Source organism: Lactuca virosa, chromosome 8 (assembly GCF_052849685.1).
Source record: "Lactuca virosa cultivar CGN04683 chromosome 8, Lactuca_virosa_CGN04683_v6, whole genome shotgun sequence".
Lineage (NCBI taxonomy): Eukaryota > Viridiplantae > Streptophyta > Magnoliopsida > Asterales > Asteraceae > Lactuca > Lactuca virosa.
In genome coordinates, this window is record NC_136433.1 from 114,510,237 (window position 1) to 114,528,696 (window position 18,460).

The 18,460-nt window shown below is 35.5% G+C and overlaps 1 protein-coding gene across 2 annotated transcripts; it reads left to right on the forward strand.

The window, feature by feature from the left end:
* Positions 1-9,034: 9,034 nt before the first annotated feature.
* Positions 9,035-14,338, forward strand: LOC145129991 (TMV resistance protein N-like). 2 transcript variants are annotated; one of them, XM_079064828.1, is made up of 6 exons: positions 9,035-9,647; positions 10,291-11,410; positions 11,816-12,139; positions 12,258-13,850; positions 14,040-14,177; positions 14,276-14,338. In XM_079064828.1, the coding sequence occupies exons 1-4, from the start codon at positions 9,172-9,174 to the stop codon at positions 13,761-13,763; spliced, it is 3,426 nt and encodes a 1,141-aa protein (XP_078920954.1). In that variant the 5' UTR covers positions 9,035-9,171; the 3' UTR covers positions 13,764-13,850; positions 14,040-14,177; positions 14,276-14,338. The 2 variants fall into 2 exon arrangements, with proteins under 2 accessions (XP_078920954.1, XP_078920953.1); XM_079064827.1 differs by having other exon boundaries at positions 14,040-14,338.
* Positions 14,339-18,460: the final 4,122 nt, after the last annotated feature.

Below are 18,460 nucleotides of genomic sequence, written 5' to 3' on the forward strand. Positions count from 1 at the left end.
CAATCGGTTCAATAGGAGTTTCCTCCTCGGGTTGAGCACCAATATTAGAGGATCCCTCATCGTTCGATTCTTGAAGCTCTTCAAGATCGATTTGCCTCGCACTGTCCTCTTGGCTTATGAGTTCTCGTTCTTGGAAAACCCCTCTCCTCATAACGAAGACAACATTGTTACTCGGTCTATAGAAGAGATAGCCAAAGGACTTCTGTGGATAGCCAATGAAAATACACCGCTCACTACGAGGTTCGAGCTTTTCATGAGTCTCTCGTCTTATGAAAGCCTCGCAACCCCAAACCTTGATATGTGCTAACGAGGGAGTTTTCCCTATCCACATCCTGTGAGGTGTTTTGTCAATCTTCTTTGTAGGGACTAAGTTAAGGATATGGGCGGCAATCTCTAAGGCATACCCCCAGAATGAGATAGGTAATGAAGCACGAATCATCATGGAACGAACCATGTCCAACAAGGTTCAATTACGCCTCTCAGCCTCACCGTTCAACTGCGATGTCCTAGGCGGCATCAATTGCCAAACGATTTCGCATTCCTTGAGGTAGTCATGGAATTAAAGACTAAGGTATTCTCCACCTCGATCGGATCGAAGCATCTTGATTTTCCTGCCTAACTGATTCTCCACTTCTTGCTTAAACTCTTTAAACCTTTCAAAGGTTTCTGAGTTGTGCTTGATTAAGTAGATATATCCATACCTGCTATAATCATCAGTAAAAGTCAGATAGAAGTGGCTTGCATCCCTTGTGGTGGATCTAAAGGGCCCACACACATCGGTGTGTATGAGATCGAATAAACCCTCACCCTTTTCAAAAGAACCAATGAAGGGTGACTTGGTCATCTTTCCAAGTAAACAAGACTCACACACGTCATCGTCCCTAAGGTCGAATGACTCCAACACTCCATCCTTTTAGAGTTGGGCTATGTGCTTCTTGTTGACATGTCCAAGATGATAATGCCACAAGCATGATTTATCCAAACTATTGGAAGAATCGATATGCAATACATCATCTCCTAAGTTATCTACAACCATCACAATTTCACATATTCCATTACAAGGCAATGCTTCAAAATAGAAAACACCATTAAAGAAAACATTAATAGAAACTTTTTCATTATCAAACAAAAATCTAAAACCTTGTTTATATAAACCATGAAAAGAAATGATGTTTCTTGCCATTTCTGGAAAATAGCAATAATTATTCAAAACTAGCCCTAACCCACTACTAAGCACTAAAGAGTAAAGTCCAATCTTGGTGACAGGCGACGCTCTTCTGTTCCCCATGATCAAGTTTATCTTCCCATGCTCCACATCCCTACTTCTTAGGCCATGCAAATCAGAACAAATGTGAAAACCACATACTGTATCAAGAAGCCAAAAAATAGCATGTGATGAGTTATTAGATTAAATAGTATAAGTACATGCGAAAGATGGCTTTATCTTTCCATCCATGATGTCTTGCAGATACTTCAGGCAACTTCATTTCCAATGCCCTTTCTCATGGTAGTAGTAACACTCTGCATCCTTCGGGTTGGAGGAGGGTGCAGCGGGACCAGCCTTGGTTCCACTAGAAGAGGTACCATCGTGGGACTTTCCCTTATGGTGGCTCTTTGAGGGAGCCTTCCTCTTCTTACCCTTCCCCTACCCAATAGCCATGACGGGGGCACCAACAGTAGGAGTTGATGCAAGAGTTTTGTCCTTGAGGTTGCTCTCAACAGTCCTCAGCAGGCCTTGAAGCTTGCTCAAAGTGACATCCTCCTTGCTCATGTGGTAGGTCATGCGGAACTGGTTCTAATACGGAGGCAAGGAGTGAAGAATGATATCAATCGCCAGCTCCTCATCGAAGTTAACATTTAACTTCTGCAGTCGGTCGAGATATCTCTGCATTTTCTGCAGGTGGGTTATGACAGACTCTCCGTCCCTCATCTTGGTAGTGATCATCAAAGTGATGATCTCGTACCTCTCCTGCCTGGCACTTTGGTGGTACCTGTCCAGTAAATCTTGATGCATCTCATAGGGATAGAAATCCTCGTAGGACTTTTGGAGTTCAACAGTCATAGTCGCGAGCATGATGTGATGGACTTTCGTAGCATCGCACTCATGAGCCTCAAAGGCAGTGATCTCCTCGGGAGTAGCAGTGCTGACGTCCACTTCTTTTAGCTCCTTGTTGAGGACATACTCCTCGTTCTCGTAGCAGATAACCATTTGTATGTTGCGGATCCAATCATTAAAATTGTTTCCATCGAAGATCACCCTCCCACACAATTTCATGAGTGAGAATGAGTCGGAAGAGTTAGAGCCAGAAGCGTTTTGTTTTTTGAGGTAGACATCTGAAAAGGAAAAGAGACAAAGTTTGATTAGATAATAATCCCCAATTAAACACCCAAATGAGAAATTAGGGCTTGGTCCCAACAACATTATTTGCAATTTAGAAGAGGGTGCCGTAATCTAAACAACAAATAATTTGAAGGTAAGTGAATGATGATTCACTAATTTCCACCATGAAAAAAGGAAAAAGAAATTAAGTTTTAAATGTGTTGAAAACTCCTAGATCTTTTGAGATTCATTGAACTTTTCAATGGCATGTTTAAATCTTGATATGCCCTTCAAGTTTGTGACTGGGATACCGAGGATCACAAACAAGGTGTGAATAACCATGCAAATGTACTTGGTGCCCTCAATGTTACAATCACCTAATCAATGTGCTGGTTAGCCACACACGCTCCATTGATCTATGACAAACATCGAGTCACCCTTTTCCATCTTTGCTAGTCCATATTAGTGTGTCGGTTATCCACGTACACTCCACTAACGACTTCACAATGGTACAAAGTGTAATTTCATGGAATAACATCATTTTCACATTTTTCCTAAAGTAACTAAGATTGGGAATTTTATAAAAGCATTTAGTTACTTTATTAATCATTATACTTTTAATGAGGAATTAGTTTCCCTATCCTACCCGTTCGACTAACGACCATCCACCAATCAAGGAAGCGGTGGGTGAGAGTGGACACGCATTAAACGGCCATTTTATAGGTAGCAACCTTATACCCCCCTTATAGATTAGCTTCGTGAATGAGGCCTACTAACGGTAAGACTAGTTTAATCTTATATATATATATATATATATATATATATATATATATATATATATATATTAATCTTATAATATTATAATAGTATAAGGGTGTATTTTAAACATTTCAATATACTAGGTTTTTAATCAAATTTAAAATTTTCGAAAATTAAAACCTTTTAATTTAAAAAATCTTAAATATTAAAACTTTGATTTAATAATTATCCAAAATTAAACAATTAATTTAAATTATTAAATCTTGGAGGATTATCCATTAAATTAAACAATTAATTTAACCTAATCCCTTAATCCCCTAAAATTCGAAAATTTGGGATGAGATAATTCAAGGATCTTTAATTATCTATTTAAACAATTAAAGGGATAGTTACAAAAGATGGCATTATCCTAATCCCTAAAATTTGGGAATCTTATCTTGGGGATAAGGCATTTTCGAAACCCTAGGGTTAGACAACCCTAATTTCGCAATCTTGATGCCTAAGTAAAGGGTTTAAGAAACCCTAATAAAATTCGAAAAATAGGGTTTTGGACCCCTAATTTCGAAAATCCAAGCCCTAGGGTTTATTAGCCATAAACCCTAATTTGTCATGTTCATACTCTTGTATCAAATCTAATTGAAAACAAAACCAAATGCTCTGATACCACTGATGGGTTTTATACAAACAATCCTATGTGTGCATGCAACCCTAATTGGATCTATGTTTTCACTATTAGGCATACAACTTTATGAACACAAAAGGAAACTTAGCATGCATCTACTATTTTCGAAAAACACATATTAGAATAGAACACATACCTATGTTGTTATATAGCAATAGGAACCAGTTCCTTGAATTTCCTTAGCTCTTGAAAGCAAGTACCATAAGTGTAGTACCTTTAGTGGCTCACAAACACACTTGAGTGAGAGGATGAATATAAGAGAGAGGAGGAAGGGTAACAAGCACCAAAATTCGGATCTAGTAGGGTTTCTCCAAGGGGTTCACGAATTATAGTGCCTTACGGGTCTATTTATACTTGAGGCCAACTAGGGTTTCAGGGTGGAAACCCTAATCCCTTAGCTTAGGGCCTAAGCAAGTCCATGGACTCCTTACCTTTAGTGTAACACCGTAAATTTTCGAATAAAAAATTTTCATTTAAAATCATAATATTCTCATAACACATTTCACAAAAATCTCGTTTATTTAATCTACAAATCACGACTTCATAATTGTTTGATTAAAACCCAGAATCCCCAAAACATAACTCTATCACTGGTGTGTACAATCAAGCCGGTGCCTTCCCGTGATCCTGAGAAACCCTGAAACACATAACACACAACACGGTAAGTATGAAGCTTAGTGAGTTCCCCAAAATACCACACACATAGATCAATAGCCACTCGAGGCTATATCACTGTAAGACCCTCCGATTAATGTGTCTCAGTGGGACCCTCCAGTCCCATACTCAGGTGGACCCTCCGGTCCTAACTCAGTAAACTCAGCATAATACATAACATAAATCATAAAGAAATAATGCAGGATATCATAATACACAATATAAGCATATAAGACCCTCTGGTCACACATAGATTACCTACTCAAGGTATATATAGTGAGAAGACTCACCTCGAAGCAAGCAAGCAGTTATCCTCATACTTGAATCTCGAACTAGCCACCGCTTAACACATAAGGTAAATATCTCTAATCAATACTCAAATTCTCAACTCTAAGTAACCAAAGGTTACTCTTTCTCTCTCTACTTGGGAAGTGGGTAAAAGACCATTTTACCCCTCCATGGTCTCCATTACTCACGATTGACCCAACCTTAAAGTCAACAGAAGTTGGACTCGAGTCGACAGTCCTTGTTTGACCCGAATCATCGAGTGCACTCGTGCAACTCGTTGAGTCCACTCATATCCTCAGAAGTCTCGTGAAGGTTCCACCCAACTCGTCGAGTTGACCCCCAACTCGACGAGTTATCGCTTGACCGCGAACACCAGGACGGACCCGAACCGACTCGTTGAGTCAGCTCATGGAATCTGCGAGTTTACTCAATCAAATTTCCCATTCAGACGTTCAAAGTCAGATCCATTACTCCAAACCCTAGATCTAGCCTCCTAAGGTCCAAAAGTCACGTAAAGTTTTGATCTTTATGACCAAGCATGGCATATATTGCTCTAAATGCCATTATAACTCCAACAAGGGCACCAAAACACAATAACTCTTTAAGTGACTGAATAAAGCTTGAGCCTTTGGACCCTATGGACCTCAGAAGGTCCAGATCTGAAGTATAGACCTAGAAAGGGACTCCATGTACTCGTATCTCAATAAAAAGGTGATAGAAAGCCCTATTCATCAAAAACATGAGATCTAATCACCACAAGGAGAAAGGTGAGAACTTTTTACCTTCTCCAGAAGCTTTTGGACGAAATAACACTAATCCACTGGCCCCCTTCTTGTTCCTTGAAGAATCATTCCCTTCCTCTTCAAAAGAATGTACCAAAAGACCCCAAAATTAGCTCCTTTCACACTCTCTAGCTCAAAAGGACGTTAGGGTTTACTCTCTGTGAAGGTGCGTCGCAAATGAGGCTATAAGTGCCCTTAAATAGGTCCTAAATCCGAGGATTTAGGGTTTCACCACTCAGCGTCTACTTGGCGAGTCGACTCTCGAACTCGTCGAGTAGACCACTAATCCCACGTGGTCAACTCGACCCTACTTGACGAGTTAGACTCTCAACTCGTCGAGTCTCTCAATTAATCTTAAAATAAACACATAATTAACATACCTGCGATTTCGGATGTTACATTTAGCCTTGGACGAAAACTCCTAGAGCTTTCTAGGATTTTCGGCCCTTGTCTAATAAGGTGATCCATTGGCCTAAGCCTCAACTATTAAATAATTACAAAACAGCCCCTGCACTTTTAATCAGTTCCTTTAATCCCAAAATTAATTCCAAATTAATTTATGATTAAATACTAATTAATAATATGATTCCAAATTAATATATTATTCATATAATATATTAAAAAATCATATTTATACCCTAATTTATTATTCTTAACAATAAATCAGCCTCTCTCCTCAATAGTCATCCTGTATAGTCACCAGTGTGAAGGCAACCCAAAAGGACCACGCGACAACTGGGTCAAGTACATACCAAATATAGTTATGGACTTAGACACTAATCCAACAATATCCACCTCAAAGATTAAGACACTTTGGAATGCTAGTTCCCTTCTTTTATATTGAGTTTTCTTAAGCCTTTAAGTGCTTAACACAAATATGCACTACAGGAGAAACACAAAGTGGCACCAAAAACACAAATGACTAACTTCAAAAAGCAACATACTTTCTTATACAATCCCATGCAAGTCAAAAAGAATATACATAAAGTAATGTAAAGTAAAGACTAGAAAGTAAGCATGGGGAACAAAGGAGGGAGGCTGACAAGCAACCTCACATACCCTTTAAAAGTTGCGTCCACAAGCAAGAGTAAGAGAAAAAATCTTTATTTAGTTTCTCCAACTAGATAAAGGCAACCAACTAGTAAGTCTAAAGTTAACCAATATGTCCAAAACATTTGTACATGACTTATTAATCATACCATATGATATATTAACTAGTTTGTTCTTACTTTTATTATTTTTTTCATAAAACAATAATTATTCTGTAATTAAATACAAGAGTTAAATTTATTTATTAATAATCAAACACTTAATAAATATTCAATAAGTACTAACTTGATTAAGGTATAACCTTATATGATCATATGTTATTAGCAACATCATTCAATAATGATTCTTGAGCATATAGATCCAACAATTCTAAAGGGTAATTTCGACTTAATCTATTAGGTCGAGGCTCCACTTCTCAGATGTGATTCTTAACAATTTATTAATGGATAAAGTTTCCAACTTTAATTCCAGTCATACAAGATCTAAACTTCAATACTTAAAAATAACTTAAAGGACCATACAACTTGCATGACTTAATGGGAAGGAAAAAGATCCTACCTTTCCTAGTCCAAAAGGTCCATGGGACATTTCAAAGTGCTCAAAAGGTGTTGAACACAAGCAAAATGGACCAAAAAGTGCAATAAGTAACAAATAACAAAATCTAATGATCCAAAAGGTAAGTAAGAAACTTTGTACTCACAAAGGTCCATAAATGATACAAATTTTTTAGATCTAAACTTGAATCTTCCTTTTATGCAACAAGAGAAACTTCTTGATCTTCAAGCTTCACTAAAAAAATGAAGAAATAAGCTTCACTAAAAAAATGGAGAAATAAGCTTCACAAATGGTCCAAAAACTCAAGACGAAGAAGAATAAGGCTAGGGTTTTTTCAAGGAATGTTCTAAGGGTGTTGGAGGTTGAGAATGATCAAACCCTAGGGGTTAGTGTCCTTTAAATAGTCCCAAAACCCTAATAAAAACTTTGAGCCCAATGGGTTGGGCATGTCGCGACTTTTAAAGGGCGCTTCGCGACCTTTCCGATAAATTCAAAATTTTCAGATTTTTCAGCAAATGTGATTAATGGCTTCCTGCTTCACCCCATCCTTCTAATTTCTTATGGACTATAACCCCCCACCCTCCCCCCCCCCCCCCCCAATTAAAGAATGAAAAAACATAATCGGAACTCGGATGTTGCATTCAAGCAGTTGTTAATGATGATCAAAATTGTATCGGAGATATTGTTATGGGAGAGTGAAATGAACTATGTTTTTTCACAGATTTTAAAAAAAGTTGACGAAATCTATCCTTGGAAATCATTTTTGTAAAAATAATGAAACCAAATGTTAGGCAAATCCCCTAAAAAATTAGGGATCGGACTAGATAAAGCGTTCGAAGTTGACATTGATCTTCCATAAACCGGTGAGCTCTTGAAACTCTAGTGGTATGTTTCTGGTGAATCCTTTTGCAATGAGGGTGAAAATCCTTAACAATTTCAACTATGATAATGTTGACGAAAACACACCGACTAAGCTAGTGTTCCATAACACAATCTTATATACATTCCAAAAGAATCACAAAACACACCGTTATGATCTCTACACTAATAGGTACTAGAATCCTATGAAACCAAATTATTGTAAGGGTCACTTGTTATGTTACCTTTGAATTGAAGCATGATCTTTTTCTCAAAGGTCGCCGCAACCACCTAATCGACAGCCGCCGACAACAAGAATGCAATTAGCAAGAGAAAGCTGACTGTAAAGTACAACATTGTTGTAATAAACCTCTCATTGATTCAAATATGGTAACAAATGTTGATTACTACTACTACACTACTACTTGGAAATCAAATTCGAGACCCACCTACAATTTGATTTGAGATGGAGACGAAGACCTAGTGGTGTTAGTTGCTTCAAGAAGGGGTGTAGGAGGGTGTTTTTTAAGATGATGGTGGCGGGGAAGAAGACGGGGTGGGGCGGGTAGTTTTAATAGGGTTTATTATTTTCTTTTTCTTTTTTTAATGTTAAAATCAGTTAAAGAAATATTTTAAAAAATTAAAAATTATATAAAATTATTTTTAGGTAGGAAAGGGACCAACCACAATTAAAATGAAAATCACAAGAACCTTCCATGAGACTGAAAAAAATTATGGACTAAACTTAATATTCCTGAAAACCACAACGACAATTTATGAAGATTCCGCTTTTTATTAATATTTAATTTACATCTACTTGTTATTTGTATGATTTTATAAAAATCATATGTTATGTTATGAGTAATATAATGATTCTTAAAACAAATAGATCTTTAGTAGTAGTAGTTGTGGTGGGGATTCTCTAGACAAACACGTCACGTTCATGTTACATACACCTACCACTATAATTAATTTGATTTATCTTAGCACTGTGAAGCACCCATACAAAAACAAAACCATATTTTTAAAAGATGGTCGGAAATTATATTATTTTTTTCTGGACCAACACATCACTTCATGTTACATACACCTACAACCGTTGACTTCTTGATATATGCTCTGAGGCTGATTTAATTCATCTCATCCAAATTTCTTTGCAATCATTTCGCATAAACTCTTCCCAATTAAGTTTCGACTTTATATATCTTTCAAGCACGTCTTCAATGGCGTCTTCTTCAACTTCACCTATTCACAGCTTTCAGTATGATGTGTTTTTAAGCTTCAGGGGTGAAGACACCCGTAAGAATTTCGTTGATCATCTTTATCTTGCTCTTGAGCAGAGAAAGATATCTACTTACAAGGATGACGAAAAAATCGAGAAGGGAAAACGGATCAGTGAACAACTCATTAGATCCATTGAAGATTCAAAGTTCTACATCATTGTTTTTTCCAAAAACTATGCATCCTCATCTTGGTGCTTGGATGAGCTTGTGAAGATAATGGAATGTCACAAGACTAACGAGCGTATTGCTTACCCCATCTTCTATGACGTGGAACCCACCGAAGTCCGCCACCAAACCGGGGCAGTTGAAAAAGCCTTTGCTAAACATGAAAAGGAAGAGTCTGCCGAGAAATGGAGAGATGCTCTGAAAGAAGCAGCCACTCTGGCTGGATGGGAGTTGAAGAACACGGTTGATGGGTAATACCTTTATCGTATATCTCTCTCCAATATTCTTTTATTTTGACACGAAATGATGCTAGTCTTCCTCATCGATTTTGGCCATTTTTTTGTTCTAATCAACATCGATCATAACATTAAGCATTACACATCCACCATGCATCGACTTCGGATTTCTGAAAAATCCGACTCAAGCAATGGGTTTTGCCCACCTTCCTCTATGGCGGCTGCTGTTTTGGCCAAAATCAGGACAGGACTAAAAAAAAGTCCCAATCATTTCAATTCCAGATCTGTCCCTGTTTCCGATATTTTCATAATTTCAGAATAAGAGGTATTTGAGGTTTCTGCTTAGTCATGATTCAGCCGTAATTACTACAATTCTTTCATCATATCTCAGTAATATTCTTGCATTTTTTTATTCTTTCTAAACTAGGATTAATGCTCTTGGAAGTAACTTGTAAGTAGGGTCCATGGCATCTCATGCAGAATTGTCAAGTTTTTAACTCCATCTCGAGTCTTGTCGAAAGATTAAACATATATGTGATTATATGAGTATGTTATTATTTATATATTAATGTACATTATTTGTATGTTATAGATCTGAAAGTTATTGTACATGTTGGATTTTGAGTAAGCAAACTGAATCCTCTTACATACAATACAGGCATGAAGCTAAATTCATTGAAAAAATTATAGAAGATCTTTTACTAAAGTTACCTTCCAACGATCTCATCATTGATGACAATTTAGTAGGCATGGAAACCAGGATCAACGAAGTCTTATCTTTTTTAGGAGTTGGGTTTGATGATGTTCGGATGGTAGGGATCAAAGGGATGGGTGGTTGTGGGAAGACAACTTTGGCCAGAGCTGCGTTTAATCAGATATACTCTAAGTTCGAAGGTTGCAGCTTCCTTGAGAATGTCAGGGAAAATTCATGTTCTGTCAGTTTGAAGTCATTACAGGAGCAAGTCCTTTTGAATGTTGTCTTAAATGCTCATCCCATCACCATAAATATACAAGGTGACAAGAAAAGACTGATGAAGCAGATGTCTAGGACAAAGGTTCTTGTTGTTTTAGATGATGTGGATTGTGTAGAACAACTTGAGGCTTTGGCTGGTAAGCCTAACTGGTTTGGGAAGGGAAGTAGAATTATCATTACAACTAGAGATGAACAAGTGCTGTTAAAACACAATGTGAAGTTGATTTATAATGTCAAGTTGTTATCGGATGAAGAAGCAGTCTGCCTCTTCAGTAGGCATGCATATGGGCGAGATATTCCAATTAGTGAAGAGCACAAAGGAATGTTAAGAAAAGTTCTACATTATGCTGAAGGTCTTCCCTTAGTGATCAGAGTATTGGGTTTAAATCTCGGTGCAAACTACGGTGCTAATGAGCGTGGATGGAAAGACACCCTAGAAGAATTAAAAACAATTCCGTTGGAGGAGACTTCAAAAAAATTGGAATTAAGCTATAGTGGTCTCGAGAAGGATTACAAGGAAATGTTTCTGGATGTTGTATGCTTGCTGAAAGGTGAGACGAAAGACTATGCAATCGAAGCACTTAAAAGTTGCGAAGATTATGCAAAGCTTGATTTAAAAGTTCTTGAGCGAAAATCTCTCATAACTTTTTATAAAAATTCTATGGGTTATGAGTGTGTGGGCATGCATGACCATATTGAAGAAATGGGTTGGAATATCGTTCGTCGTTTGCACCCTGATAAGCCTAACCAACATAGCCGATTATGGATTGATGACGAAATTGAATATATATTGGCTAATGACTTGGTAAGGACATCCACAGTATATTGAACTTCATAGAGTTTAATGGATTATCACATCATCATTTTACATTTCATACAACTTTACAATTTTTTTCCTATAATGCATGCTCTCAACTTTACAAAGTTCAATGAAATATTACCAAAACTAATTTATAATATTTATTTAAGAATTATGAAGTTTTTTTTTCTTATTGAAGAGTTCGATGGTTATTGAATGCCAATGTAATATCTCATAATGATAGATTTGAATTCATTGAATGACAACTAGACTTGTCATCTTATTCAACTCTCCCATTGAACTCTCCATTATGAATGTTCTAAATGATCAAATGCATTTGTAAGTTGGAAAAAACTAACATGTTAATTATTAGTTGTTACAATACAAGTTTTATGCTGACTGTGATTGCAGGGTACTGACGCAACAAGATGTATACAATTACGCACAAAGAAGCTCAACCCGGAGATTGTTATGCAAGGTCTTAGAAAGATGAAGCAACTTAGATTTCTTGACGTGCATGTGGAGAAAAACATCCGTGCAAATATATTTGATCGTTTTCCTTGGAATTGGAAATTTAATAAATTTGCCCCATACTTTCCGAATGCTTTACAATATCTACGTTGGAATAATTACCCTTTTAGATCTTTACCGAGAACATTTCAAGCAGATAATTTAGTTTCACTTGAGATAGCTCACGGCGAAATCGTACAACTTTGGGAAGGGGGAGAAAGAAAGGTAGACTTGTGGTTGATTTATTGTTTTGCATGATTCATTATAATGTTAAATATACATTGATCTTCACTTTGTTACACAGATATTCAACTATTCATCTTGTTCTTTTTGCTTATATTAGGTTCTTAACAAGCTCAAATTCCTGGACCTCTATAATTCAAGGTTGAGGACCCTTGACCTTAGGCTGACTCCAAATCTCGAGAAGTTGAGTCTTGGAGGATCTAATGATTTGGTAGAACTTGACATGGGTGCTGGATGTTTAAAGCTCAAATACGTCGACATCAGTTTTTCGAAGTTGAGGAGCCTTGATCTTAGGCCGGCTGTGAATCTTGAGCTGTTAGTTCTTAAGAATTGTGATGAATTGGTAGAACTTCATATGCCTAGTATATGTCTAAAGTTGAGATCCTTCAACCTTAGTAATGCAAATTTGGGAAGAATTGACCTAAGGCATGCGTCAAATCTCGAGGTTTTAAGGATTGATGGATGTGTAAATCTCAGATCCCTCACACTCCTTAAATCAAAGTTGAGGACCCTTGAAATCGGGCTGACTCCAAATCTCGAGCGTTTAGATCTTCAAAAGTCTGACAATTTGGAAAAGCTTAGCATGGCCGATACATGTGAAAAGCTTGCATATCTCGATATTAGCCATTCAAAGTTGAGGACCCTTGACATTGGGCTGACTCCAAATCTCGAGCATTTAGATCTTCAAAATTGTGATAATTTGGAAGAACTTCCTATGGTCAATTCCTATAAAAGGCTTGCATATCTCGATATTAGCCATTCAAAGTTGAGGAGCGCTGACCTTAGGCTGACTCCAAATCTTAAGACATTAAAGCTTACAAATTGTTCTAATTTGGTAGAACTTAAGGCTCCAGCTGGGTATGTAAAAGGGCTTGTCTACTTAAGCTTAACTGGTTGTTTGAGGTTTAGTTCCTTTACTTATCGTAGTGTGGATGAATCGGATCAGGTTGGTCCTTTAGCTGAGTTACATTTGATTGCCAAGTCCCAAGAAATATGCCCAATTCACCCACATAATAAGTTGCCAAAGTTTCAGTTTGCATGTTTTTATGAAAAAAGTCCCCCCTCATTAAGTAGTAATGTTGAGGAGCTTATTTCATTTGGTCTCTGTGCTTGCACAAACTTTAATAGGATTTCAAGAAGCATTTGCGGGTTGCGAAATTTAAGAAAGCTTAAACTCCAAGGCAGTTTTCCAGAGGCACCCAAGGACCTTCACCAGTTAGAATGTCTAGAGGAGCTAAGTTTGTTGTCTACAAATATTAAACATCTTCCAGATAGCATTTGTATGTTGAAACATCTAAAATCTCTCGAACTCAATAATTGTCCGTTGCTTGAGAAGTTACCGGAGGATCTTGGTCAATTGGAATGTTTAGAGAAGCTATACTTGATCGAGTGTAAGTTTCTACAAGATATCCCGGACAGCATATGTAACATGAAATGTCTACAAGTGTTGCATATAAAAGGTACTTGTATAAGTCATCTTCCACGGAGCATTCTTTTGTTGAAAGGTCTAAGTATCTGTGGGTCAAGACAGCTTCTTGAGTCGTTTGGTTTTACATCCGAGATACAAACCTCAAAAAACCAAACATTGTGCCACGTGGAGGTGTGATTACCCACAGCAGGAATCTCCTCTGCTGCTTTTTTGAGAGGCTCTGAAGTCCTCAAAAAGCCAATTCACGAAGAACTATTGTAACAGGTATTTTCTATATTTTATTGATCTTCTTACTTTCATTTGAGTTTTGAAATTGATAGCACAATACATAACTTTTCAGCCAAAAATCAACTATAATGCTTAAAAATTACAAGTACTGTACATAAATGAAGAATCCATGTTAAAGTTGTGTCTCATAGAGTAGCTTATTCATCGTTTATGTTAAATTTGAAGGCGTACTCAAGATAAAACCACCACGACTTGGAAAATCCCAAAGATGTCATTTATTCATGCATTGTACCATATCAGAATTCAAGAATCAGATGTTAAGATCCTGACATATGTGGATTTTGTGGACGTTAATTAAAACATGTAAGCTGTAAAGGTCGTTTTTTTTTTCATTTTTGTGCATTTGAATTATATCTGTTTTACTATCGATGCTAACATTTAAACCATCTCCTGCAATCAAGAGTTTCAAAAAACCGGGAAGCAATGGGCACACAAGGTGATTTGCCAAACTACTTTTGTCAAAACTATTTGCTTTACACCATTCCATTTAATTTCTCCATTTATAATCCCAGAAGCTCTAACTTGTGATGTGTTGCACAATCTATATATGTATTATTTCTTTTAATTTCATAAAACATGTTTTATGGTAGTAACCTGGTTTTAGCCTTGTTAGTTTTCTTGTGCTTAGGCTCTACATATATGTATATATATGTAGACCCAACTAGACCTAGGCTTTGCACATTTAGGTGGGTTTAGTACTTTAGTTACCCAAAAATTGGCTGTTCTTTAAAAATTAAAATTTAAGAAAAAAATAAGAATTTTGAAAACGTAGTATTTAGTTAACAATTTTTTAAAATTTTTATAAAAATTGAAAATTTTCTGTTTTTCAAAATTACAAAGAACTTACAAGATTTTATAAAACCGATAATTATTGTTTTCTATATTTTCAAATTCCAAAAAATTTCTAAACTATATAACACACACCAACCCCGATCCTACCGACTTCTACTTACCCCTACCCTAACAACCCCAACCCACCCACTCCCAATCCCCACCCCACCCTCATAAACACACACACCCACACACCACCACCATTACCGCAATCACCGACCTACTATCACCACCTCTATCGCCTTCTTCATCACCACCATCACCGTCACCACACCCCGCCCCACCACCACCACAATTGTCACTATCATTGCCACCATCATCACCGCCCACCACTGTCGTCACCACATAACATTTTGAGCCAAAAAATATTTTTTAATCGGGCTTCTCAACAGCATTGGCTTGATCCAACTTTATATCAAAATTTGTGTTTTTGACACATAAACTATTTGGTTATCCGGAGTGGGCATTAACCCATGTGTGAGTTTCCTATGTGGCACGCATGTGACACACTAACTCACAGGTGAGCACCGCCCCGTGGACCAGTGGTTTGGCTATGGAGTGACTTGTAGTGGTTGCGAAGATGGAGCAAGACGTCAATTTTGATTGGTTCTCTCTTTTTTCCCTCATATTTTCTCTCTTTCTCTCTCCTCCTTTTTACCCAGCCACTACCAACCCATAGGTGAACACCATTTCCTCAACCTAATGGGTTGGTGTGGAATGATAAAATACCTACGCGGCGTTGAGTTGGCTGGTGGTTTAGTTGTGACCACTCCCCACAGCCTTAAGTTTGTAAAAAAAGTACAATTTTACTTTAAGTTTATTTTTATATTTATTAATTTTTAAATTTTATAAAAAAATAAAAATATATTTTTTTTATATATGATATTAGGTTTCCAAGTTATTATAAAATAAAATTTAAAATAAAACCTTTAAACTTACAATTTTTTTACCTTTTTACTCTGAGTATATTTTTTCATATTATACGTATTCATATAGAAAAAGACTTATTTCTATACAAAAATTTGTTTAAATAAACATAGTATATATGTTCTTATTAAAATGTTATTTCTTTATATATGAGATTCTTTTTACCTATTTATATGGTTTAAAACGTAATATTACATTTTTATTAGTATAAATATATTTAAGATTATAAATATAACTTTTTAGAACTATAAATAAATATTTTTACATCTTTTAAAATGTTAATATGTTTTTTTGGAATATAAATACATATTTTTACGTATTTAAAAAAATATCAATCAGAAATGTTTATATATATATATATATATATATATATATATATATATATATATATATATATATATATATATATATACTAGGTGTATGTCTGCGCAATGCGGCGGGTGACAAATAGTCTTATTTCGGCAAATATTTCTTCCAATGAATAATTCTTTCACCGATTAGTTTTGATCCCTATTGTATTATAACGATTGATGTGTAAGCCTCGTCATCATTATAATTTTGTGAAATGGTTGCTTTAAACTTTATTAGTTATAATACTAATGATTAATCGTATAGGAAACTGTTTTTCCCTCATTTTACATATTCTTTTTTGAAAATATCTTTCAACCTAACAATCTATTTTGAACTATGGAATTTCTTTGCATTGCAAAATTGGTTTTTGATGATCTGCATAAAGCAAAAAATGTAAAACTTTCTATCAATTTTGCGATGCAAAATAATAATTTTATATTATTAAATTGATAAATACTCATCAAAAAAATCTTTTTTCTTTTGAGTTTATTGTGGGTGGAACCAATACAACAAAATGAAACTTTGTAATCGTCTATAAGATGAGAATCTAGTATCATTATTATGAAAATTAGTGTATATGTATAAACTTCGAAACGGGTGATTGTATATTTAGTTATTTACATAAAAAAATGTAATATAAGACTATAAGTTGTGTCTTTATTGACTTCTTACCATAAAGAGGCGTATTTGCAACTCTCCACTTTAATTAAATAAATAGAAATTACAACTATTACATTATATATTTGAAGGGTCGAGAAATATATCCAATTTATCAGACATGTTTCAAATAAAAATAGTTTCCAACAAACCATATAAAAATGAAATAAAAAATATGGGAAAGTAATGCAACTGGTATTAAAATATCTCATTAAAATTCAATGAAAACATGATCCAAAACCCAACTTCCAACTAAATATTCCCACCAACTAATACCTGGTATCAAAAATATGATCCTTAACCCAAACATGTATTCTTCAGATGCATTACATCACCAATGTATAATGATGAACAGATGAAGTTCGAACCATTAAAAACGTAAAATAATGATCAAAATGTGTGCAGACCATAAAAAAACATAAAATGATGATCAAAGTGGAAAACCTTTGGACACCAAAGATTTTCTGCACCCATATAGAAATCTTTCAAAGTCTTCGGACACCATCAACACCAGCTTCTAACTTGTTGCTTTAGGATTTCCTTCAAGAATCTAATAGAAAAACCAATTCCACCCGATGTTCAGTTTCAACGAAACTATTTCTTACAGAAAAATTCTATGGTGTATGTTTAACTTGAAAAGTCAAAATGATTATTAAAATTAAGCAGAAGATTTCAAATTCATAAACATGAACTTCCAATTCTTATTAGAAGGCAGTGCTAGAAAAACATAGCAAGCTCCCTGTAATTTCATTAACACGCAAAAAACATGTAAGATATCAAACAAAAATCCAGAAAAATTACACCAAATTAAGCAATTTCGAAAAAAAAACAATGTAAAAGAAATACCAGAACATGGCCATTGGCCATTGCTAAATCTTTCATATCCACAATTTGAAGCGAGATAAATTATAATTACAAGGAAACAAATAAATCAATCAATTTAATAATGAAAATAAGACACCGGTTAGAACCAATAGTGTTTGGTGAGTATGATCGCAATCTAGAGCTGTAAATTCATTGGTGTTAGTCTTGATAAGTTGCTTTCAATACAAACATGAATAAACTTCATATATTCTACTTCTTCAGACTTGTAACTTGAACCCTCACTCCACCTAAATTGATTACAACTAATAAAAGGGTTTTAAGAGCACAAGATTTCCCCAATTACCCGGTCATAATCCTTCCGAATCACCACTCAACTCAAGACTAAAGTTTTTTTGTATGTTATGCTCCAACACCAAGGTTAAGTTTCAGTTTATGGCATATACAATAAAAGATGACTTTAATATAATGTAGCTTTATAACATACCAAATTCAGCAAGAAGGGCATCATACATGTAGCTTGTTGCAATAAACAGGCCACCTGTAGTCAAATCAAAATTTGTCCTTGTGTAATACTGTAAAAAAATTGTATGATATTATCATAATTGACAAAAGATCCATCACTTTGAATAAATTTAGTTGATCTAGAAGAAACTATGCCTCCAAATTTAGTGAACCTACATTTTGTTTAAAATAAATCAAATAACAAAATAGCAAAAGAAGAACAAAATAATATCCTTTAGATGATGAAGCTACTTCTTATAACTGAAATTGGCATAGGGAGATGGATGTTGGAACATACCACTTACAGTAAGGTAGATATAGACCATCATATCCTTGAGTATCATCTTCCCCTTTTGCTAGTCCACAATCTGTTCCTTTATCGTATAGTTTGGATCTTACCTGAAAGTCCAGTTAAAAGAGATTTCGAAAGAAAAATATATTAGAAAAACTGAAAATGAATGTAAGAACACAATTAAGCACTAAGATAAATTGTA